Source organism: Taurulus bubalis, assembly GCF_910589615.1.
Source record: "Taurulus bubalis genome assembly, chromosome: 19".
Taxonomy (NCBI): domain Eukaryota; kingdom Metazoa; phylum Chordata; class Actinopteri; order Perciformes; family Cottidae; genus Taurulus; species Taurulus bubalis.
Window position 1 is genome coordinate 6,666,943 of NC_136607.1, and position 22,841 is coordinate 6,689,783.

At 43.8% G+C, this 22,841-nt stretch overlaps 3 protein-coding genes across 3 annotated transcripts in view; 2 read left to right on the forward strand and 1 right to left on the reverse strand.

Annotated features, from left to right (window-relative positions):
- Nucleotides 1-1,517, forward strand: part of LOC306751896 (uncharacterized protein) — a gene marked incomplete at both ends in the record, with an annotated part of 63,646 nt that extends 62,129 nt beyond the window's left edge. The window contains 3 exons of the mRNA XM_079235551.1: nt 22-157; nt 585-656; nt 1,455-1,517. Coding sequence (XP_079091677.1) covers nt 22-157; nt 585-656; nt 1,455-1,517 — 271 coding nt within the window. The remainder of the gene's footprint in view (nt 1-21; nt 158-584; nt 657-1,454) is intronic.
- A 4,928-nt stretch (nt 1,518-6,445) lies between these two features.
- On the forward strand, nt 6,446-8,568 carry LOC306751708 (eukaryotic translation initiation factor 4E-binding protein 2-like). Its single transcript, XM_079235328.1, has 3 exons — nt 6,446-6,603; nt 8,124-8,303; nt 8,428-8,568. Exons 1-3 carry the CDS (start codon nt 6,468-6,470, stop codon nt 8,451-8,453), a joined length of 342 nt encoding a protein of 113 aa, XP_079091454.1. The 5' UTR covers nt 6,446-6,467; the 3' UTR covers nt 8,454-8,568.
- Nucleotides 8,569-9,840: 1,272 nt separating this feature from the next.
- Nucleotides 9,841-11,369, reverse strand: ndr1 (nodal-related 1; the record flags this gene model as incomplete). Its single annotated transcript, XM_079234904.1, has 3 exons — nt 9,841-9,993; nt 10,113-10,810; nt 11,054-11,369. The coding sequence occupies 3 exons, from the start codon at nt 11,367-11,369 to the stop codon at nt 9,841-9,843; spliced, it is 1,167 nt and encodes a 388-aa protein (XP_079091030.1).
- Nucleotides 11,370-22,841: the final 11,472 nt, after the last annotated feature.

Genomic DNA, 22,841 nt, shown 5'->3' on the forward strand with positions numbered 1-22,841 from the left:
CTATCTCTGTCTCTTCTCCAGCGTGGTGGGAGGCGGAGCATTTCAACCTTACTTACCGGACAAGGACTCCCTGCAGGCCTGGGTGGGCTCGGTGTCGTCGGGACGCGACGGCGGCGTGCCAGGCTTGCGCGTGTCCCAGGAGGCTCTGCTGACTCCGGTGCGTGACACGGGTTACTCTCATGTGCTGCGTGGGCGCCTCCTGCAGGGCACGCAGCCCTTTGACAGGGGGCGGGGCTTCTCTCAGCAGGAGGCGGGCCAATCTGCCAACCACCCGCCGGAGTGGAGGGGGAACATCTTTGTCCATCTCTTTTCTATTTTTATAATTATAAGATTACAATCATTCAATTCAATTATTTACTTATTTTGCACACAACCATCAACAAAGTCAACGGTCCCAGAATTGGAATTATGTGTTATGCGGTGCAACACATGGGGAATCTCTGCGGGAATGTCCAATACCTTTGGTTTTGTTTTACATTTCCTACTACAAAAAAGTAATTGTCGCACAAACATGAGTACACTGAATTATTATATTATTATATATTTTATATATTTTATGTGTAAAATGTGTTATTTTTGCACAGAGAGAGGAGAAAGAGGACTATGCTGTTGAGGCGCAGTTTGTGGATGAGCACGGACGCGTGCTTGCCAGAAGGGTGAGTCAGTCGTGTGTTCAGCATTTACACTGAGGCCCATTCACACATAAACACTGTTGACCCAAGCAGATTACTGTGAATCAGTCACAAAGGGTGGGAAATGAACAGTAGCCACCAGCCAAATGTTGGTCAAAAGCATTTTGTCCCCAGATGTGACAACATCCGAGTTAATGATAATTTATAATCTAAAAAAGAAAAAATAGATGTCCTTATATTAAACACGTCCATATATTAAAAACTACAATACGCAGTTGTACAAAATGAGTGCTACATTACCATCATCATTGTCTTCATTGGCAAAATGTTTGCACATTTGTTCTGTGTTATTTTTGTTCACGGCAGTGAGCCACGGCGGCTGTCTGGCGAACAGACAAGTTAGTCTTCTGCTCTGGTTACATGTAGAGGCTTCAAGCAGTTAACTGGTCCAAGTGTTGTTTCCTTCCTTCCTCCCTCCCTCCTTGCTCCAGATGGGGGTGGATGTGAGAAAGGGCGCTCAGTCAGCGCAGCGCACCAGTCTGCAGAGAGTTAAACACTGAAATACACATACTACCCAGTCCTCCAGGTACGGGACACACAACAAGCACTTGTGCATCCCAGTGCTTGGATAGAAGCCTGCATGGCAACATATTGGACTCTGTTAGAGCTTAATTATCTCTCACATGCTGTTCTTTTCTATTTATGTTCAAAATTAGAACCATAGATTTGGCATCTTTTTCTTTCTTCTCTTTTCTTTTTGGAGGGCCAAGTGAATTTGAGCCTGTGTTTTGTGTGTAAATGCTCTATGTCTCTGTTTTCTAGGACCGGAAAGCCACTGCCAAATCATCCTACACAAAAACACAACCGGGCCGCAGAGGAAAATGAGCAAAGGGAGGAGAGGAAGAGTAAGGCAAAGACTTGAGAAGCGCAAACTACAAAATGACAAACACAGAATCCTCATCCTCAACGTGTGACCGACGGACACCACAAAAGAAAAAGAGACAGAGAAAAAAAAGAGGAGTTCAACTTGTAGTTTTATAACATTTGTAAAGAAAAACATCAATTAGAGTAAGGCATGATTCTTCTTCCTTTTTTGTTTGTTTTTTTACAAAAAGAAAAAAAAACATAAATGTCAGTAAAACAACCAAGAAAAAAAAAGCAACAAAAAAGTGCTTCCTGTGAACTGTAATCGCATGATGACTGCTGGTGCATGCCCTTTGACCTTTTGAACTGTCATTATCTACAAACTGAAGGGCCACCGGCCATTTCAAGGACCTATCCCCCCTCCCCTCCCCGCCAACTGGAGTGGTGTGTGTCAGCAAGTGGAGTCCAATAACACTACAGCCCAAAAAAAAACAAGCCCCTGAATGGATGGTTCTGTACACAGCTAAGCTTCTGCTGAGCCTACCGATGATTCTTTCACTGGATCCTTCCTCCTATTATTCTCAATGTGATATATGCACTCTATGCTACGTGGACATGTGTCAGTGTGCGTATGTGTGTGTATGTGTGCGTATGTGTGCGCGTAATCTTCTCTACCGCATGTGTTTTCTTGCCTCTGGCTTGGCGCTGAGCTCTGCCTAATGATTGGCTCTTTGGCCCTGTGATGTCATGGCTCAGTGCTGGAATGAGAAAGCCGCTGTGCTGCTCTGCTCGTGAGTGTTCCTGTCTGCGTGTGCTGTCGTCTTTTCCTTTGTGGATGAACTTTTTTTTTCCCGGAAGCCTGTCCACGTTGTTTTTTTGTGTTTTTATTAGTATTTGGTATTGTCTAACCACAGTCGGGAACCCCTCGTGTTCTCTTTGGAAAGGGGCCATTTGCTTGATTGTATTGTGCAGCAGCTCTACAACACAAAGATTGACGCTTTTCTCCCTCGTGACCTTTTCTACCTTCTTCCGTCATTTCTCCCAGTATGACGCGCGTCACCTCGATTCACAGTCTTTATCAGTAGCCTCAGTCAATATGCAGTGAACTCACAGGCCTCTTCATCAGCATCCATAACTCCTCCATCTAATGCTAAAAAAAAAACTTCCTTGTGTGCTCCATCTCTCCCTGTAGCGCCACACCGTAAGATGTAGGTCTATCGATCTGAAACCAAGTGAATGAAGTGGAAACAACATGGAGGATCTGATTTGTTTGTAGGATGTAGTGATTTGGAGTAGTGTGCTTCAATGGTAGCAAGTATGAAATAGAATTGTGCTACTACAGGAATGTAACGCAGCATTGTGATAAGAACAGACAGGTAGCACTGTGATTGTCTTATCAGCACTGACCCCAGACTCGTGAACTGTGAAGACAAAACGAAACAAAAGCACACCCACACACACTCGTGTACACAAACGCAGAATCAGAACCATATCGCGTCACAATGAAAGAGCTATTGCCTGGTCTGAGTGTTAGATTTTAGGAGTGTGCCACAGCAATAATACCTAACAAGAAGGCAGGAGATGGACGCCAGTGGTTCCGTAGGTCTCCGTCAAGCGCCGGAGAACGAAAGCTCCTCTGTGAAGACGATCGTCGAGACGAACATTATTGGAGTCTGGCGTCGGGGCGGCTGTGCTGTATCGGACCGGTTCCATCGACCTTGGCGGGAAGGAGTCGGAGAAGACGGACAAGATCTGACGATTCATCTTTAGCAGTGCGGGATCTGCGGAGGCCTGGGAGGGACCGTTTGTTTTTCAGCACCCAACGTAGCAAAACATAAACCAGGGTATGCTAACTTCATACACTGATCCCCATCGAGGAGTCTGCTGCTGCTGTAAGGTGGAAACCACCCAGCTCCACTTTCTTTTTCTGTGTCATTTAAGTTGTTCTCGATAGCGGCATCACTGCACACCACCCACTATCCTCCTCATCGCTGAAGCACTTCTTTTAAGCCAGAGACCTGACGGCAGTACTATGAAGGGGTTCACATCATAGTAGCACACATTGTCCTGGACATCAAAACACGATATTTAAGTACTGTAAATGTTGCTGTAGCCTGAATGAGTGAGACACTGAACGAATGAACGAATACTTTTGTTGCGCATCACACAAATGCACATTCTTTGCCATGCCCGGTCCGCGCATATGAGAGCCTCATCCGATATAGCACATGTTTATGACATATCACATGTTTTCCACACTGTTAATCCACTCAGGTTTTCAGTTCTGCTCTGTCAGAATCAAAGTGTTTTCCTTTTTAAGTTCCGAGTCCTCCTCTCAAAGACGTGTGTGGGACACAAAGCGAGTGCTTCTGGATAAGACGGTGGTTGTTGGGGCCGTTTTGGGGCGGGATGGGAGGGGGGAGGGGAGGGAGAGAGGTATGGAGCAGGATGGTTTGGGTGTGTGTGTGTGTGTGTGTGTGTGTGTGTGTGTGTGTGTGTGTGGTGGTTGACGAATAAGACCAAAGAGGAGACAAAGTACCGAGCTTGTGCTTCAGTAACCACTCAGCTCTGCGAAGCGAGTGATGAACACGATGAACCATGAAGGATTTGGTCGAGCATTATTCCCTCTACAAAGAAGTAAACCAAGTTAAACCATAACGTTTCATTTAAGTTACGTAAAAACAAAGTTCCCTACATCGCCAGATGAAGCTATGTTGAGAGAATATGACAGATCCAATCGATGACTCCCTCAATCTTCAAAGCGACTATAGTTAGTCTCTACATCTTGTGCTGTATCAGAACAAGAAGGAGGTGGGATTTAGGCATCGAGGTGTTTGCGTGGAGAAGTACCTCTCTACAATATATATACGGTCGTTTCTGTGTTTGTGGCGGAGGCCGCCTTTACCGCGTGGGATTCTATTTGCATACCCAGGCAAGAAGGATTCACAAGAAACAAAGCATGAGATCGATGTGAGTCGGAAGACCAAAAAGAAAATGGTGCACGGACGTGTTTCAAGTAAAGTGCAAGGATTAGAATCAATCAGAGTCAGATGGGACCGTCGACTGCCTTCTTTAGTCTTTAGGATGAATCCTATCAGCATACGGCTTGTTTGGTTGTGCCTTCAATTATTGTTGGACATTAAACTAATGATTACATGTGGGAACAACCTTTTATTTGGTGGATTATCAAAAAGAGAGTTTTGGTAGGGAGGATTGGACTCATGGCCTCAGTATTTCTAAAAGTATGGCCCTCGCAGCCTCTCAAGGCTTGTTTTCTGCCCCCGGTGGTTAAAACACGTCATTGCACCACATTAACAGGAACTAAAGTTCTGAGGACTATAACTCTGAGTCATTATCCTTTTGTTTGATTGACATTTAACTAACTAAATAACTTCTGAATTAAAGTACTCAATGAGAAATAAATTCAACGCCACCATGTTTGTGTGTGTGTGTGTGTGTGTGTGTGTGTGTGTGTGTGTGTGTGTGTGTGTGTGTGTGTGTGTGTGTGACAGAGAAAGATGGTGCTCAGTTCCAAACCTGGTTGGATCAGGGGGAAGAAGAGAGAGCGTTTTTACCAGACGTGTGACTTGAGAGGACGTGTAACCTTCGACGATGTATTTAAAAAAAAAAAGAGTATTGTACAACTTTAACTGTCGCGAAAGAATAGAGATCACCTATACTCCTTTAGAATGGATACATGACAATGTAAACGCAATATCATATTACTCTATCCTAAGGAATGCAACTGCGCACATGCACAAAAAAAGATGTTTTTATGAAAATATATGTATAAATATATGACAAAATATATTTAATTAGAATGCTATGCACCCTCATAGAGTTGTTATGGATGTTCTTTAAGCATTATCTAGAGTAGGCCAACGCCCACATCATGGGGAATGTAGAGGCTTTGTAGCTATGACCACTTGTTTTCTTTTCTTTTGTATTGTCCTGGAGAGGATAAACAAACGTGAATATGTATACAAGCCTTTCAATCAGTCGTTCTGACATGACGATATGTATAGATCATCTTACCCTGTACACCAGCTCAAACCATTTACAAGAATTAATAAACAAAGATGTGACATAAATGGTGTGTCCTGTTTCTGTAAAAAAAAAAAAAAAAAAGAGTGAGGTCGTTTTGTATATTTCTGCTATAAAATCGATATTTAATTGCTCCAAAATACCGCATATTTGTCGAGTGTTCAGGACAGAACTTAAATAAATAGCAAATCTAAGTATAAATGTATTATTTCATATTGGAAGCTATTTCCAATATATGTTGATAGTTGACACATGTCAGATGTTGTGTTCAGCTGAGCTGCTCTGTACTGACTATACACACTCAAGTTTACACAGCAATTCACTGAAAGTGTCTCACCTCAACACTTGATTCTGAACTTGTTCCATAGTCTTTTTCTGGAAACGTCATATGAATTTATGTTTACATATAAATTAATATAAGTTCATCTTCATAATAATAAGTCTACAATGCCCTCTGACTTTGCTGATTTGTTTTTAATATTTTTGGGGGGTTTTAATTAATATTAGTAGTGCATACATGCAACATCTGATTGGGTTATTATATTGTATGTTTACTATGACGACACGTTTTTTTTTCTTTTTTTTATCACATGGGGGGAAAAAGTTTCATATAACTGTCCACCCCATAGTTATTCCTACTATCGCGTCATCTCTAGTTGATACAGCTCCCCTAAGTTCAAGAAAAATGGGTGGGGCCAAAAACGACTCCACGTGTTGTGACGCCCCCTGCGCTCAGCCAATCGCAGCTCTCCCCTCGTGTTGTTTTGAAGGAGGTCAGTGGCTTGTTTTGGACGCGCTCGCACCACGTGGAGGCACATGGTGACTTCCTTGCTTCCTGGCTGCAGCTCCGTCGCGTCCTTCACATTTGAACGCAGCTCCCCCGGGTCTGTGGCAATTTAGAAAGTGTTGTGAAAGTTGTTGTGAAAGATGTCAGCGGGAGGCCAGACCACCGGGGGCCGGGATATCCCAGCCGTCAGACGGGTCACCATCCACGACGCTGCCCAGATGCCCCAGGACTACTCCACGACTCCCGGAGGGACTCTGTTCAGCACCACGCCGGGAGGTAAACGATGTGCTGGGCCAAAGTACCTGAACGCACCTTGAATGTTATCAGAAAGTCAAAAGCAAAGGGGTTTAGACAAAAGGGTCAGTATGCAATGAGAAAACAGTTTTAAAGGGACACTTGCATTGACTTTGAAACATGTTTTGTCTCTGTCGGCAATAATAACCTTGTCAGTTTAAAGATTCCACCTTTGCTTTTGGATGTTATGACACTGGAGACTGGGGTTGCATTAGTTAAAACAAGTATGTATTTGTTGCGGCATGACAACATTTCACTGTAAATTAAATGTGTCAAAGGTCCAGATTACAGTTGCTGTCCAAGGATCTGTTATCTGTGGGTCTGTTAATGTTTGACAGCTTCTTCCTGAGGGCTAAAGACCACCTGTTAACGGACTTAAAGGAATCCTATTAGAGCAGTTTTCTGCACCGGAAGCATTTCACTGGTCACGTGACCCCTCCCCCCATTTCAATCAAATATAATGTGCATCTGAAGGCCTTCTTCCTCATCTGCCCTGAAGATTATCTGTTAAGAACACTTTTTATTAATGCAAATAAACATTCCATTGGTTTGGCACCGGTCAAATCTGAATAGCAGACCATACAGTCAAATATAGGCCTGCACCCGGTCCGGTCCTATTTATAGTCTTGGTTTTACAGCAGGCTGTTGTTGGGCGCAGCAACATGTTTACAAGGTGTTCCTAGTGAGCGATAATACTTCCTTCATGTGTTATGAATGCACTCTATTTTTCTGAGGATACATGGAAGCTGCTTAAAAATACCACTACTTTTACACACAAAAAGATATGCATTGCTATAATTATTGGTTTGGCACCCACAAACACCAACTATGACTACAAAGCCAGTATCGCTCTCATGTAATCACACTGAGTTGTTTGGCCCATATATTCAGTATTTTATATTTTAACACCTAGAAGAAGTCAAACAGAAAATGTTTTCCCTCTCCGGCTGTGAGAAAGTTGACTAAGCGTGCACATGTCCATTGTAGAGCTGATAAGACAAACACAGAATTGGGTCAGTGTGACATAAAATGAGGTCATCGGTCGGATGTATAGAGGTGTTTCCAGCGCAGACACAATATTATTCTGACAGAAAAGCAGTAGGTCTCCACAATACTGTGCAATATTTTATTTTATTCTTTTTGACTAGTTGCTAGTTTTACGTTGACGTTGGCTGTTTAGCATTTTTTTATTTTATTTTCTACCTACAAATTATAAGTCTTTAATGTCAATGATAGCAGCTGAATTGTATTGAATAGAATCATTTAATTTGATTTAGTTCTGTTTTATTTTATCCTTTTTAACTCGTGACAATTCTTTAATTTTATATTATTTTCATCTTGTAAACCAGTTACAATGGTGCTTTGGTAGATTAGCCCAAATACAAAATTCAGTGTTAATATCATCTTTTTCACAAAACTAAATGTGCGAAATGTATGAAAACGGCTATACTGACAAAATATTGACAATAAGCGACTTTGGTTTCCTTCGCTGCCGCCCGCAGGTACCAGGATCATCTACGACAGGAAGTTCCTCCTGCAGTGTCGGACGTCTCCTCTGGCTCGCACGCCTCCCAATCTGCCCGACATCCCCGGAGTCACCAGGATCAAACGCAACTCCTCCAACGACTCGAGCCAGCCTGAAGAGACCGCCGGCCACGACCAGCACAGCGAGGAGAACGCAGGTAAAGACCTCACTGCACATTTAAAAGCGCCAACGAGAGCGACGATCCGCAATCCTTCATGTGTATCTTGGATTTGTCTCCTTCCCGCTACTCAACGCCACTGTCTTCTCTGTTTTTCTTGAAGATGCCCTGTTTGAAATTGACATCTGAGGAGGGTCAGCTGCAAGGATGAAAGAGATTCCCAACTTTTTTTTTATTGCTTTTTTTGTTTACTGAGATTTAAAAAATAATCCTCAATTGAAATGAGAAGCTTAGTGTTTTTGAGGTGCATATTTTTTTGTTTGTTAATACTTAATGTGTTGAAATGTTCTCTGATAAATCAACTGTAACTAATGCATGAAATGATCTGTTTACTTTAAGAATGCTTGACTTTGTATGATCTGTGACATATTTGACAAGCGAGTCAAAGACTTATTGAAATTAAACCATTCATATTTTATGTGATTTGACTCATTTGGGGACTTTTAAGAACATCTTTAAAATATTCTGTTATACAAATAAATTACTTGAAGTAATGAAATCGAATGTTTATGAATCAGCAATAATTGATTTGTTTCTGCTGCCACTTGGCGTATAAACACAACACTGGCGTGTTGTCTTGAGTTGATAAATTTGATAGCAAAAAAATACATATAGATGTATAAATATATATCTCTTTAGCTGGTAAATGCTTCACTCTGTTCACCAGATAGCTGCGAACTTTGTCAGTCTGCTGTTACTGTTTGTAAGTTTTTATTTTGCTGAAAGCCAACCAGTCCCTCTTTATCCTTGATGACTTACTTTTCAAAAACCGAAAAATATTAATTTAGTATACATTTTTTGACTGCCCTGTATTGTAGCAGGTTTTGTGCAGTGTCTACTAATAACTTAAAAATGTCTCCTGGTCAATGAGCAATTCCACCTGTGCTTTACCTGCTAAAACAAGTAAAAAAGGTCTATTGTACCCTTTAGTATCTTCCTTGTCTCAGTTTATGTTCACTGTTTTTTTTTTTTTTTTTAATGAGCAACTTAACGCACGGTAATCAAAACCAATACGCACTTTGTCAAGATAAAAAATAATTTATTGTGTTATTATACATAGCAAACATTTCAATAAAGTTAAAAGCGCTTACACCATTCTGACATTTGCATTTTTCTTCAGTTAACAGTTTGTACACAAGACCTGTTGCGTACAACTGTTTGTGTGAATCTTATTTAGTGCTTCAGTCAGTGACCATATTTTTTTCCTTGGTCTTGTTCCAGCTTGACTGGATCAGTCCATAACCATCATCCATCTTTATAAATGTGAATTGTAGGTCATCCACATGCAATCCAAGGCACAATTAATATCACATAATCTAATAAAAAAAGTACCAGCCATTGAGCACTTGATTTAGAAATCTGTGTCCAGGATAAACAGAAGTCTTCTTCAATGTCCTTCACCTCGGCAGCAGTGTCAAACCGGCCATCTCTGTAAAGTGCTTGTGGTCACCCGTCCACTTGTCATTGGCTCCGGCCCATCTGGCCTTTTGACCAAAAGGTTTTTCGGGTCTTCTACTCAGTGGCAGCCGCACTCCTCCACCACCATGTCCTCGTGATGCCTGGTGACCATCTTCCCGTTCTCGAAGTACAACATGGAAAGCGGTGCCAGGTGCGTTGGCACGCAGGAAACGCATGGCACCTTGTCTGGGTGGTGAAGTTGCAGAAGGCTCTGGAATAGAGAAAGAGAAATAAAGATGTATTAGAACACTTGTAACGAGTATTAGTGTATCATCAATACCTGTGTCCTCTTGCAACAATAAAGTAAATGTGTCTCAAATTCCGCCTTACCTGCATGTATGCGTGGTTGGTTGGGGTGAAGGTCTCATCTAATGGCGTGGGACAGCTGCCTTCACAGCGATAGGCGTTGTACTGTTTGGGATAGACCATCCAATCGCTCCACCCCAGCGTCGCAAAGTCGACCTGCATGTCCACCTTCCTGCAGAAGGGGCCCTTCTTCCTCTCCTCTGCGGGCCTGCTGGCAGGAGCGGCTCCAGCCACTCTCTGCCGCTGCTGCCTCTCGGACCTGCGGATCCTCGGCCTGGAACCAGCCATGCTCTCCAGGCTGACGTACTTGGAGTGCTCTGCTGTGCGGATGAGCGTCGGCATTCGCTGGCTGTGGGAGTGTTGCCTTGAGAAGACCACCATCATGACTCGGTCAGCTGTTGCGTGTCCGACTCCCTCCGGCTCCTCAGCCTCATCCTCCTCCGTCCGGTGCTCCCGCTGCAGCCAGTGATGGAGCATTCCCGTCATGTTGAACACCTTCCAGGAGGAGGGGGAGACCATCGAACCAGGACGAGCCACCATGCGGCCCAGGAGCCGCCTGTTCTCGGGGCCCCTGTGGGAGTGGTAGATGTCCACCGAGGCTCCGGGAGACTCGGTGAAGGCGGGCAGGCGCATGCGAAGTTCAGCCAGTTGGATGTTGTCACTTGCAGACATGGAGGACATGTCAAAGGTGACGGACCACCTATTGCCAATCTGCTGGCAGCCTGAAAGAAATAAGAGGAAAAATATTGGTGATTAGTTATGACCAAGAACAGACACTTGTCATTTGGCTTTGGTCTTTAGCAGCAAGACCAAATTATCCCAGCTTTTTATTCCCAATCATCAAATTTGATTAGACAAATTTAATTAAAGTCAGTACAATAAATCCCCACACATATTGTTGGTAAATGTCAGCCTGTGCCACAATACCAACCTCCGTCTTCCATATATATGTTTGTAAAACTCACTTTTAGCGACCAGGCTGACCACGGAGTCGGAGGCGCGCAGACCGGGGTGGTCCTCCGTCCTGACGTGGCTCCTCACGCTGGCAGCCGGAGCGCTCTCCCGGTCCTCGCTCAGCATGGTCCGGTAGAGCTGCATCATGTAGAGGGGCATCCGGCTGGCTTGCTGCCTGCGCACTGTGCGTCTGGAGCCGGCGTTCATCCCATGGAGCAGCGCGTCACGGTGAATCCCGGGAAAGGGCTGCGCGGCGGCACCCAGACCCAAATCCACCACGAGAAGAAGAAGAAGCACACAAGAGAAATCCACTGCTAGTCCCTTCATAATTCCAATGTGCGGTGTTGTCCCTTCCACAGGTAGATTCCAAATGCTCCAGGTGAGATGAAGAGGCTCGGATTTATAGTCACACCCCTCTCTGTGACGTCCTTTGAAGAGATCTGTCGCGTGTGATCCACGGGAGCGCTCAAAGACTTATGTGCCAAGGTCCTTATGGGCATCGAAACCACTGTTAGCAGCAGAGGTGTGATAACTGTCATTATTGCTGTGTTGTACATGAGAGATCCTTTGATAAGAAGCCGTGACAGTAATAAACGTTAAAGAGATTACGAGCTGCACAACTGCGTTGTGATTAATGGGGAAGTAACACGGCAGTTAATCACTTTCTGCTGCGCGGGGCTTGAGCTGTTTGAGTCTGTTGGGACAGAGGAATTAAACCGCGGGGCCAATGAAGGGAAATACATAATTACCACAACTCTAATGCAGCTTACTGCTCTTAAATCATTGGTTTATTTGTAGTTACTTTTTGATGGATGCAGACACGTAACCTATAGTCATTGCGCAAGTCCATGTACAGTTTAATATTTTCAGTTTTCAGTAGATATAAAGCAACACAATAATCATAAATATGGATGGATATATACTTTATTCACCCCCAAGGGGAAATGTGTTGTCGAAGCAGCTTACAGACCCAAAAATAAAAGTAACAGGGATGAAAGATATATACAAAAATAAAAATAATGAGAGGGATGAAAGATATGTACAGCGCAGAGAGTATTAATTTAATATCCAACAAACACGCGATTCAGACAATAAATGCGTTCAAACTAAAGTTGATCAAGTTTGACCTAAAGACATGTATTAACGACAGTAATACAATCCAGTAACGTAATGAACATTTTCAATAACTGAGTAATCCATTGTCAGATAAACATAATGTATGTATGGGTTGTAAAGCCCTCTGAGGCAAATTTGTAATTTGTGATTCTGGGCTGTACACAATAAACTGAATTGAATTGAATTGCATGTTACACCACATAAGAAAAAAAATCTGAAGATGTAATGTCATTTTTTCTTGGTTCTGTGAATAATTATTTTGTATATGTAAAACGTAATGTGTTTATGGATCAAACAGCAACGCTACAATTACAATAATCCATACAGCAGGGTCTCAAATCTGCCATTATAATTGACTGCAGCATGAAAGGGACATTAATGACTTCAGTCATACGCCAGGCAACGGTTGCCCATCAATAACTCAAACTGCACACTTGACCTCAAAAGAAAGAGCTGACGGCCAACTTCAAAGCTTTGATTCCTTGTGAAGAGTATGATGTGTGAAATGAATCAGAAAGGGCCATTAGCACTACATGTGTCTTGTTCGATGCAAGTTCTGCCTATGATATCGTCACAAGATGAAACAAAGTTTTGATTTATCATAGGAAGGGGGAGAATCATCATGGCAAAACTGAAAAGCTTTGATTGTTTTACTGGGATTTATTTCGTGCGTAAAATCGCCCAACCTATCAAAGCACACACACACACACACACACACACACACACACACACACACACACACACACACACATATATATATATATATATATATATATATATATATATATATATATATATATATATATATATATATATATATATATATTATTATTAAAAAACACACACGTGAAATGAAAATGAACGAATTTTCTTTTTTTCGCCATACTTTCTAACAGGCGTGGTTAGGAAACCTGGAAATGACGTATTTAATTATTAAATAAACACACAAATGCATATGTTTAAAAAAAACATTGTTAAAAAAACACACCAGGTTGATAAATAAATGATACATCCATTGCATCAAATGTTCCATACAGAAGGTTTCATTTGATCTTTTTATTTTATTTTTGGGAGCGGAAGTTAAGAGACCCGTTGATGACCACAAGCACACCTGCGGCAGTGACAGCTGATATCATTCCGCCTCAGGTGTCGCTTTTTGTCACGGCGAGCCGCGCGAGTCGACATGGACTTACACCAGTTCATTTATTCGATTTTGTTGGCATGTCTGAGCATTTCCCGAGGTAAATAACAACAGGAATACGTGTTCAAGCCATGTGTGTGACTTAATTCAAGCGGAAGTGTGTTTAAGTCAATTAACGTAAAGGTTCTCTGAACATGAATGAGGCAAAATGGCGTACGTTCCTGGACCCCCAGGAAGTCAGATTTATCCCTGCTTCTGTGACTGTTTTGCGACTGAACCTGTTGGCTCCATGTTGGACCTTATAGCCAGGCTGACTCAAAATAGACTCTTTAACTTTCCTTTCATATTTATTTGACCATGTGTTCCAAGTGAATGTCATACCAGTCTTTCTGTTTGCCCATTTGAGGCCTATGGGGACCTTTTTAAAAAATGTTTTAATATCCTTGTTTCTTCTTATACTTAAATAATTGCTGCATAGCTGTTTGTGGCTTTTCTTGTCTAGAACTAGGTCCTGCTGGAAAAAACTGACTTATTTAACAATTCAGTTTGTTAGCTTTATTTGTATTCATCTCTTGTGGACTTTATGAAATCCTGAAACCTTTAAGGGGTTTTTAGACGGTCTACATTTCCTCCAGTGTGGGACTTGGACTACCCCAGTGACTGGCTAGTCTTCCTCTTTGACCTTTGGCCTACTGTTGGTCTCTGTCTCTCTTTTCCTTTGTATGTGTGTAGGTCAGACTTTGGGATGCCGTCTCGGCCAGTGGCAGTGTGATGATGGAAAGTGTATTCCTGATGTCTGGAGATGTGATGGAGGTGGAGACTGTCTGGATGGATCTGATGAAATGGATTGCACAGGTAGATATACTCCCCGATGCAAAAGATCATAGTTATATTTTTGTCTCAAGCATGAAATGGTTGTCACCATATTTAATTTAACAGGGCTGGCGGTGGAATAACTGCAGGTGTATTTGTATTTCACACTTAAGTGAACAAACTGCTTCAAAACCATTACAACCAAAATGCAAGTTGTACAAGACGGCAGAACTAGAAAAGGTTTCCCGCAGTCATATTTAGTTTTCCATGTAAAAAGTCACAGCTTGTCATGTTTCCGGTGTTTGGTTGTGTTGATTCAAAGGTCAGTATGAGAGTGAGCTTAACGTGATTTTCTTCCCTCACACACTTCCAGGCTCTCCTGAATGTCCGCCAGGCCAGTTTCCTTGTGTTGACTCCGCCGACTGCGTTGATGTGTCGGCTCGCTGTGACGGACAAAACCAGTGTCCCACCGGCTCTGATGAGGAGAACTGTGCCGCTACAGAGGGCTGTCTGGACTCCGACTGGACCTGTCGAAACCACATCTGTATCCCCACAGACCTGCGCTGCAATGGACTGAATGACTGCCTGGACAACTCTGATGAAGAGGACTGTGGTGAGAAAGATGGAGGGTTGAACGCTGTGCCACACAAAGCAGAGTGTCATTACAACGACTTGTACTTTCTAATCATCCGCTGTAGCAATTTAGATAGTTTTGTAAAAAAATCTTTCCAGGCGTTTCTATGGTTTTCAACAAAATATGTTCACTAATTTGCTTTGCCAAACACCATTTTAGAAGAAAACAAGCTAAAAGATATTGGAAGAAATTAAGGTATTTCTTTTTTATAAAACTATTTACACATCTCCATATCACCAGATACTCTTTTAATCAATCCATTGCTAGTCATTTTAAATGTAGAGCTAGACCGGTACAGTTTTTGCTCATTTTAATTTGAACAGTGAACATACAGCCAGGATGAATGTGTTTGACAAGCATTAACAGAATCGGAGTCGGTGTCAAAAGAGGTCAGACACAACCAGGTGGCTCAGGGAACAGACTCAATGTACATTTTCTCATCCCTGCCCTTCCAGGTCTGTGTGGTGAGGACGGCATACGGTGTCCTGACGGGACGTGTCTGAGTGCTGAAAAAAGGTGTGATGGGACGACTCAGTGCTCAGATGGCAGCGACGAGCCCATAACCTGCGGTAGGTGTGGGACAGACTTACCACAATCACAATGACGCCATTTGCAGCAACGAACAATCGGACTCTTTACCACAACTGTTGGTTAATCAAGGACGGCATAATGTTTCTGCCATTCTTCTGGTGCATGGATCTCTGTAACGCTGAGCCTCCTCCTGCAGGTCGTTTCTGCGCCTCAAACAACGGCGGCTGTAGCTACGCGTGTGTGGACGAGCCCTGGGGAGCTCTGTGTGCCTGTCCTGTTGGACATACGCTCTCACCCAATGGAGCAGTCTGCGAAGGTGTGTTCGCTGCCTATGGCAGTTCCACATCGGACCCTTTACCCCCTCTCCGGTTATCAAGCTGAAAATATTACAGAGCATGCTGAGTTTTTAGAAGATGCTTTCTTTTGCAGCTGTATGATCATCCCTTTCTAAATTAGTTTTTGATTCACAGCTTCTGCGTATGAAGCTAAAACCACTCCCTCTCTCCTCAGATTTGGATGAATGTGCCCCTCCTTTTGACCCCTGTATTCATCAATGCACCAACACTGTCGGATCCTACTACTGCCACTGCAGAGAGGGCTTCAAACTGAACGGAGCCTCCACATGTTTAGCTACAGGTAATGAGGTTGGGTTTTCTCTGTTAGTCCCGATTTAAGGACATAATCGGCATGCACATGTCGAAGCCCTCGACCTTGTTTGGTACCAACTCGTCCTCATTTTGAGCCTGCGATCCCTCTGAGCACGACAAGACTATTTTGACACATCAACAGTCATGCAACTATAAATCTAGTGATCAGATGAACCATTTAATGTGAACCTACTTTGACTTTAGTTTCATCCTGAAAAGATCAAAATAAACTTGAAGTGCAAAAGCGTGGACAAAAGGTTATTGATGTACTAATGGGCCACTTCGCTGGGGCTCAGTTGATGACAAAAGATAGAAAGGAAAGTTTAAGATCAAGGACGGAACTTCAGATACGAGCATGTTTCATCAAAATAGACTTTGTCTTGCGTTTTTGGTATTTAAAGGATGATAAAACATAAAACCAGTGCAGCAGGTTTTTTTCTGTTGAAATATAGATGTATAGTTTTGTCTTTGTAACATTCTGACGTAATCCCTTATGTTGACCTGTCAGGAAGGGAAACTCACTCAGTGCAAGTATTCACACTAACTGTGCCATTTTTATGTATTTATTCCCCCTGAATCTATCCATGCGTCCAGGTAATGAAACCAGATTGCTGATTGTGCAGAGGAGTTCTCTCGGCCTGTTGAATGTGAAGACTCAAGAGTTTGAAGCCATCAAGACTCCCGTGCTTGACCCAGTGGCCTTGACCTTTGATGGTGCCCGAGGCTGGTTCTTCTGGGCTGACCACAATGGCAGCATTTACAAATATGATGGACAGCGCAGCTGGGCAACTTATACTGGTTAGTTGAGCCAAGATGTGCTTTTGTGTTGTTCTCAAAGATATTATTGAGATTGCAGCTGGTCGTGTATTATAATTTGAAGTAATGCTATATATTTAAACAGTTTTATGTATGTTATATCGAGAGACTGAAGCAAGAGAGCATGAGATATGGTGAAATAGAAAGACTATATACGCAATATGGACATTTTCTGATAATTATTTTCTTTTTAATAGTCTACTAGAGTAGTTTCCAACATTTTTGGCTTAACACAAATAATTCAGATGCAAGATAATGTCTATTTTTTTTTTAGCAAAGTACGAGCAATGTTTCTAAACCAAAATCTGATTTGATTATTTATTTTTACAGGGGAGCCTGGAATCAGGGGTCTAGCTTGTGATTGGTTGACTGGAAATCTTTTCTGGACCAATCAGAAGACTGAGTCGATCTACATGCAGGCAGCTGATGGGAAAACCTACACTACTCTGCTGAGCAAAAACATCAGCCCATCAGACTTGGTGCTAATACCTGTGGAGAGGTATGCTACGTTGCTACATAGGATTTACAGTAACCACATTTTAATATTATTAAAATGATCATCCAAGTCTCAGTGAACGGTAAGTCTACTTTTATTTACACGGTGTATGGAACCTAGAAAATTGAGTGAAATTGCACCAATGACATGCATGAAAATCCATCATGGATGACCCCAAAGAGGTGACGATGCACTGGGTCTTGCTTATTCAACGTCTCTCCCATCTGCCTCTCAGCCTGATGTTCTGGATCAGTGCCGGCCCCGGTGACAGAGTGACGGTAGAGAAGTCATGGATGGACGCGTCAGAAAGAAGCACTCTGGCTGTGCTCACTGCTCAGTCGGCCCACAGCCTCACTGCTGACGTGGCTGCCAGGAGGCTCTACTGGATCAGCGACTTCAAGAAGGTGAGTTAAGGATGGAAATGGAGACACACACACACTGGTGTACATGAGTTAAATGCATTATGTAATGTCTTGGATGTGCGGAATTATGATGCATAGTCGTCAGCAGTTTCACAGCAGTGGTTTGTCGTAGTGGGAAAAGCACAAGTTTGCCCTCCTTGCTTGTCATTATTAAACTCAACCCGTATAAGATGCAGTTGTTGCTTCATCTTATACAGGTTGTGATGCTATCTGTCCTCAGACGGACAGAAATATAAACACCTGGCAAAGTGAAACTCGTAACGGCATCACAGAATTTCCAGTTGTCATCTTGTCCAAACATTGGTCAAAAAGTTGGGCGTCGTGGCCCGGTATTTAAAAAAAAATAAAATCCTGTCTGCTTCATTTAGTTCTAAGGTCATGAATGAATATAATGTATAATAATAATAATAATAATAATAATAATAGCTAGGATTTATGTAGCGCCTTTCATAAAACCCAAGGACGCTTAACAAAGACATAAATAAACATAACAAATGCAACAGTAGCTAGAGGACATAGGCTTTGGTGAAGAGGTGAGTTTTGAGGAGTTTTTTGAAGAGAGTGTCCAGAGATGGTGTGTTGCGGAGCTCTATGGGGAGAGAGTTCCAAAGTGTGGGGGCTGTCACACTGAAGGCTCTGTCCCCAAAAGTTCACATTTTTGTGTGAGGGATGGAGAGCTGACCCGTGCCTGAGGATCGAAGGTTCCGGGACTGTGTGTAAGGGTGGAGGAGGTTAGATAGATACTGAGGAGCCAGGGCATTGAGGGATTTGTAGGTGAGGAGGAGGATCTTGTAGGTGATGCGGGACTTGACCGGAAGCCGGTGGGGGTGATGTGCTGCCAGGGCTTGGTGAGAACCCTGGCAGCCGAGTTTTGCACATACTGGAGCCTGTCCAGGGCTTTGCTGGGAACCCCGGACAGAACTCCATTGCAGTAGTCCAAACGGGAGGTGACGAAAGCGTGGATAAGGGTTTCTGCCACAGAGTCAGAGAGTGATTGCCGGAGACGTGAGATGTTTTTGAGGTGGAAGAAGGCGGATTTGGTGATGGACCTGATATAAGATTGGAATGATAGTGTTGGGTCCTGGATGACACCCAGGTTGCGGACTTCCAAGGATGGGGAGAAGGAACAGCCGTCAACGTCCAGGTGGAGATCTCCAACCTTCCGGAGCAGGGCCTTGGAAGCCACAACCATGAGCTCAGTTTTGTTGCTGTTGAGTTTTAGGAAGTTTGATGACATCCAGATATTTATTGCATGTAGGCAGTTTACAAGTGACTGTGGGGGTAGCTGGTGGATGGTTTGGTGCTGAGATATAGTTGTGTATCGTCAGCATAAGAATGAAAGCTGAGACCATGGTGGCGGATGATCTGACCAAGGGGAAGCATGTAGATGGTGAAGAGGAGGGGTCCCAGCACAGAGCCTTGAGGTACGCCATGGTTGACTAGGGCCGGGGTGGAACTGGAGTCTCTGATGGTGACAAACTGTTTTCTGTTTGTGAGGTAGGACTGAAACCAGGAGAGAGCTGAACCGGTGAGGCCAAGGTAGTCAGATAGGCGGGTGAGGAGGATGGTGTGGGAGACTGTGTCGAAGGCAGCTGAGAGGTCCAGGAGGATGCTGATGTGACCAGAATCTGCAGCGATGAGGAGGTCATTTGTGATTTTGATGAGGGTGGTCTCTGTGCTGTGATGTGGTCTGAAACCAGATTGAAATGTTTCGTAGAGCTCATGGTTGGCCATATATTGATGGAGTTGGGCGGCCACTGCTCTTTCCAGAATTTTGCTCAGGAAAGGGAGGTTGGAGATCGGTCGATAGTTGTTGCAGTCATCCCGGTCCAGACCTGGCTTTTTGAGGATGGGAGTGACTGAGGCCATCTTGAGGCTGTCGGGTACAAGACCAGATGCCAAGGAGGAGTTGATGATGTTCACCATAATGGGGCACAGGGCAGGTAGGCATGCCTTGAACAAGGCTGTGGGCATGGGGTCCAGAGAACAGGTGGAGGCTTTGGCCTTAGTGACCAACTTTGCAACCTGAGGAGCACATACAGGGGAGAAGAAGGAGAGGGAGCACTGAGGCAGGTGAACATCCGAGGGAGCCACGCCCAGTGGCTGAGGTGTGTGTGTGTGGAGGGAGGTGGGCAGGAACCAGGAGCTGCTGATGTATGGACTCGACTTTGTCCTGGAAAAAGTCCAGGAACTTAGTGCAGAGGTCGGGGGTACCTGAGGGGGGGGGGTCGGTCAAGGGGGCGAAGGAGCCGGTTGATGGTGGAGAACAGCAGTCTGGGGTGGTTTTGTTGGTTGGTAATGAGGGTGGAGTAGTACAGTGTTTTTGCCTGGGAGAGAGAGCTACTTTGTAGGCCCTCACATGCTCTTTATAAGCCTCAAGGTGGACAGTGAGGACAGATCTTTTGTAGCGCCTCTCCAGTTGATGGCCAGTGGAGTTCAGTGGTGGAATTGCTTCCCTTAGTTGTCATGAGTTAATTTAATAACGCAACCTAAGCTATTTAAGTTTGGTTGTCAGTATGGATGAATTTTGTAAACCATCTGTTTGTTGTCCTTCATATACCGTGAACATGAATTTTGTGATTTAGTCTATAGAGACGGTGAAGGTGGACGGGACAGGACGGTACTCCTTCACAGGCTTGTTCAACAGGAAGCCTGCTCTCGGCCTGGCTGTGTTTGAAAATGTTCTCTACTGGGTGGATGGCAAAGGACTGTGGCAGGCTCCACAGGACCAACCAAACCAGAAGCAATTCATCTGGAAAGGCATTCTGCCAATATTGGCTGTTTTCCATGAGCTACAGCAGCCTCAAGGTACTACTAATGCATTATTAATGATAAACTACAATGCATTTCAATACAGAACAACAGTATGTATATATTTCTTCGTCATAGTTGTTTGATTCATGCCTAATAATGGCACTCACATTTCAAAATGTCATCAAAAAGGTCATTCTGCGTGTGAGACAACTCCTTGTCAGCTCTGCCAGCTAACGAAAGGCAACCCCGCTGGATTCACCTGCACTTGCCCAAACTCCAAAGTGCTGATGCTGGATGGGACGTGTGAATGTAGGTTCATCATAACTTTACTTTGCCGTGAATTGTATCATATCGTGCCCGATTATTTCTTGCCATAATGGGATTAACTTTCTTTTTTTGTCCTTTTTATAACTCTAAATTTGAGGGCATCATAAAAATGTCTTATTCCTTTTTGTCCCACAGATCCTAGGTTTATATATGCCACCATCACCAGCGTCAATTTGCTGGAGTTTAGAGGCATGGAGTCCAATCACATCCAGCTGTTTACCACTGATGACGGCATCTTGTCCTTTGATTTGGACTGGGACAGAGACTGGCTGTACTGGGCTAACCAAGCTGGCCATGTCCAACGCACCAGTCTAACCAGAGTCCAGACTGAGGTGGTCCCAACACCTCTGCCAGGTTAATGCTTTGAGTTTTTCTTGGCTTGTACGGACATTGGTGACGGAGCAATATTCACCGTATTATGACTGGACAGAAAATGGAATGACAAATGGGCAAAACGATGAAGCATTTCAGTAATTTATCAAGCAAAAGACCACATGTCCCTGTTCCAACACAAATCTATAGATGAATGAGTTATTGAAATAATGAATGAATGGCTGGATACTGGTAGTACTGTACATGCTGGTATTTGCCCTGAACCGACTGGCTACTTGTAATAATTAGAGCTTTCTGCACATTTACTCCCCTTCTTTGTTTCCCCCTGTTTAGTTTGTCTGCTAAGAATTGACCAGAAGACCGGGAACCTATATTGGGTGTCATGTGACCAAAACACTATCGGCACCGGCTCAGTCGACAATCGATACCCACATCAGCTGTACCGCACGGGAGACAAGATCCGAGACCTTTATCTGGACTGGCTGAGGAGTGGCATCTTCTGGCTGGAGGAAGACAAAGTCCTCACCATGAGCATGATGGGGGGCAAAGCCACAGAGCTGCTGCACTTGGCGGCAGGAGGAGTCAGGGGGAACGTCACCTTCGACCTCGGGGCTTGTAGTCTGCTCTGGAACTCCAAAAGGGCCGGTCAGTCCGTTACTTCTGTAGAGCACAGCGATAAAATGTTGTTGCTGAAATGTCTCTCCAGCTGTGACTCACCAGAAAGAGCTTGAAACAATATATGTTTTAAAAGTGCAATTGCATACTTAAATATGTACTGTTTTTCCTCAAATTGATCAAGTATTTAAATTTGCATTGATGCAGCAATAAGAGCTGGCTGAGTTATTGATTATGTTGTGATGAGTAAAGGGGCTGTAATAAACAATACTAGGGTTAGGCAATTTATCATCGTTACTTTGGCTCAAACAATCAATAACTTTTTATCTGATTTCGGATGGTGTATCGCACTTAATATTTCCACAGTGCAGGCCACATGAACCTGTTGAATGAGTTTTCGGCCTCGCACCTTTTACAGGTTTGACAACGATGAGTTTGCTAAAGGAAAGAAGCCACCGAGCCGGCAGAAGATGGAACGTTTCGGGCTCAATCGTGGCTGCCTTTGAGCCCTTCCTGCTGTCCCTCTTGGATAATGTCATCACTCTGTGGGACCGGCGCGATGGGAGCCCCATCCGGGACATGACAGTGAGCGGTCACGTGTTGAGTGTAATCGCTGCACTCGGGGACGTCGGCACAGGTCAGACCAAGTTAATCTGTTACAGAGGGAATGGACATGTATATGCTTTTTTTTGCAGTTTTCATAGCTCATGGACAATGAAATGTATGGTAGAGAACATTTGTATGAAAGAAACAGATTTTTACTCTGACGTACTTCTCAATTTGCTCGATTCCTTTACTCTCCAAAGTGCCCGAAACTCCAATCTGCAATGAGCCCTCTGTGCTGTGCCGGCACACATCTGTCTGCCTCTCGCAGGCCCAGCTGTGTGACGGGAAAAAAGACTGCCCCGAAGGAGACGACGAGGTTTTTTGTGTCTTCACATGTCCTTCTGAAGGTAAAGTCTTCGTATCACTTGTACATTTGTGTTGGCGCCTCTAACACCATGTGAGAAGTAAACGTATTCACCACTGACTCGTCTAACTTGAGTTTCCCAGCTTTTTGAACCTTGAACTTTCTTCCCTGCCATAATTTCTAATCTTAGACGATTTCAAGTGCAAGGACCTTAGGCGCTGCATCTCCAGGAATCTCGTTTGTG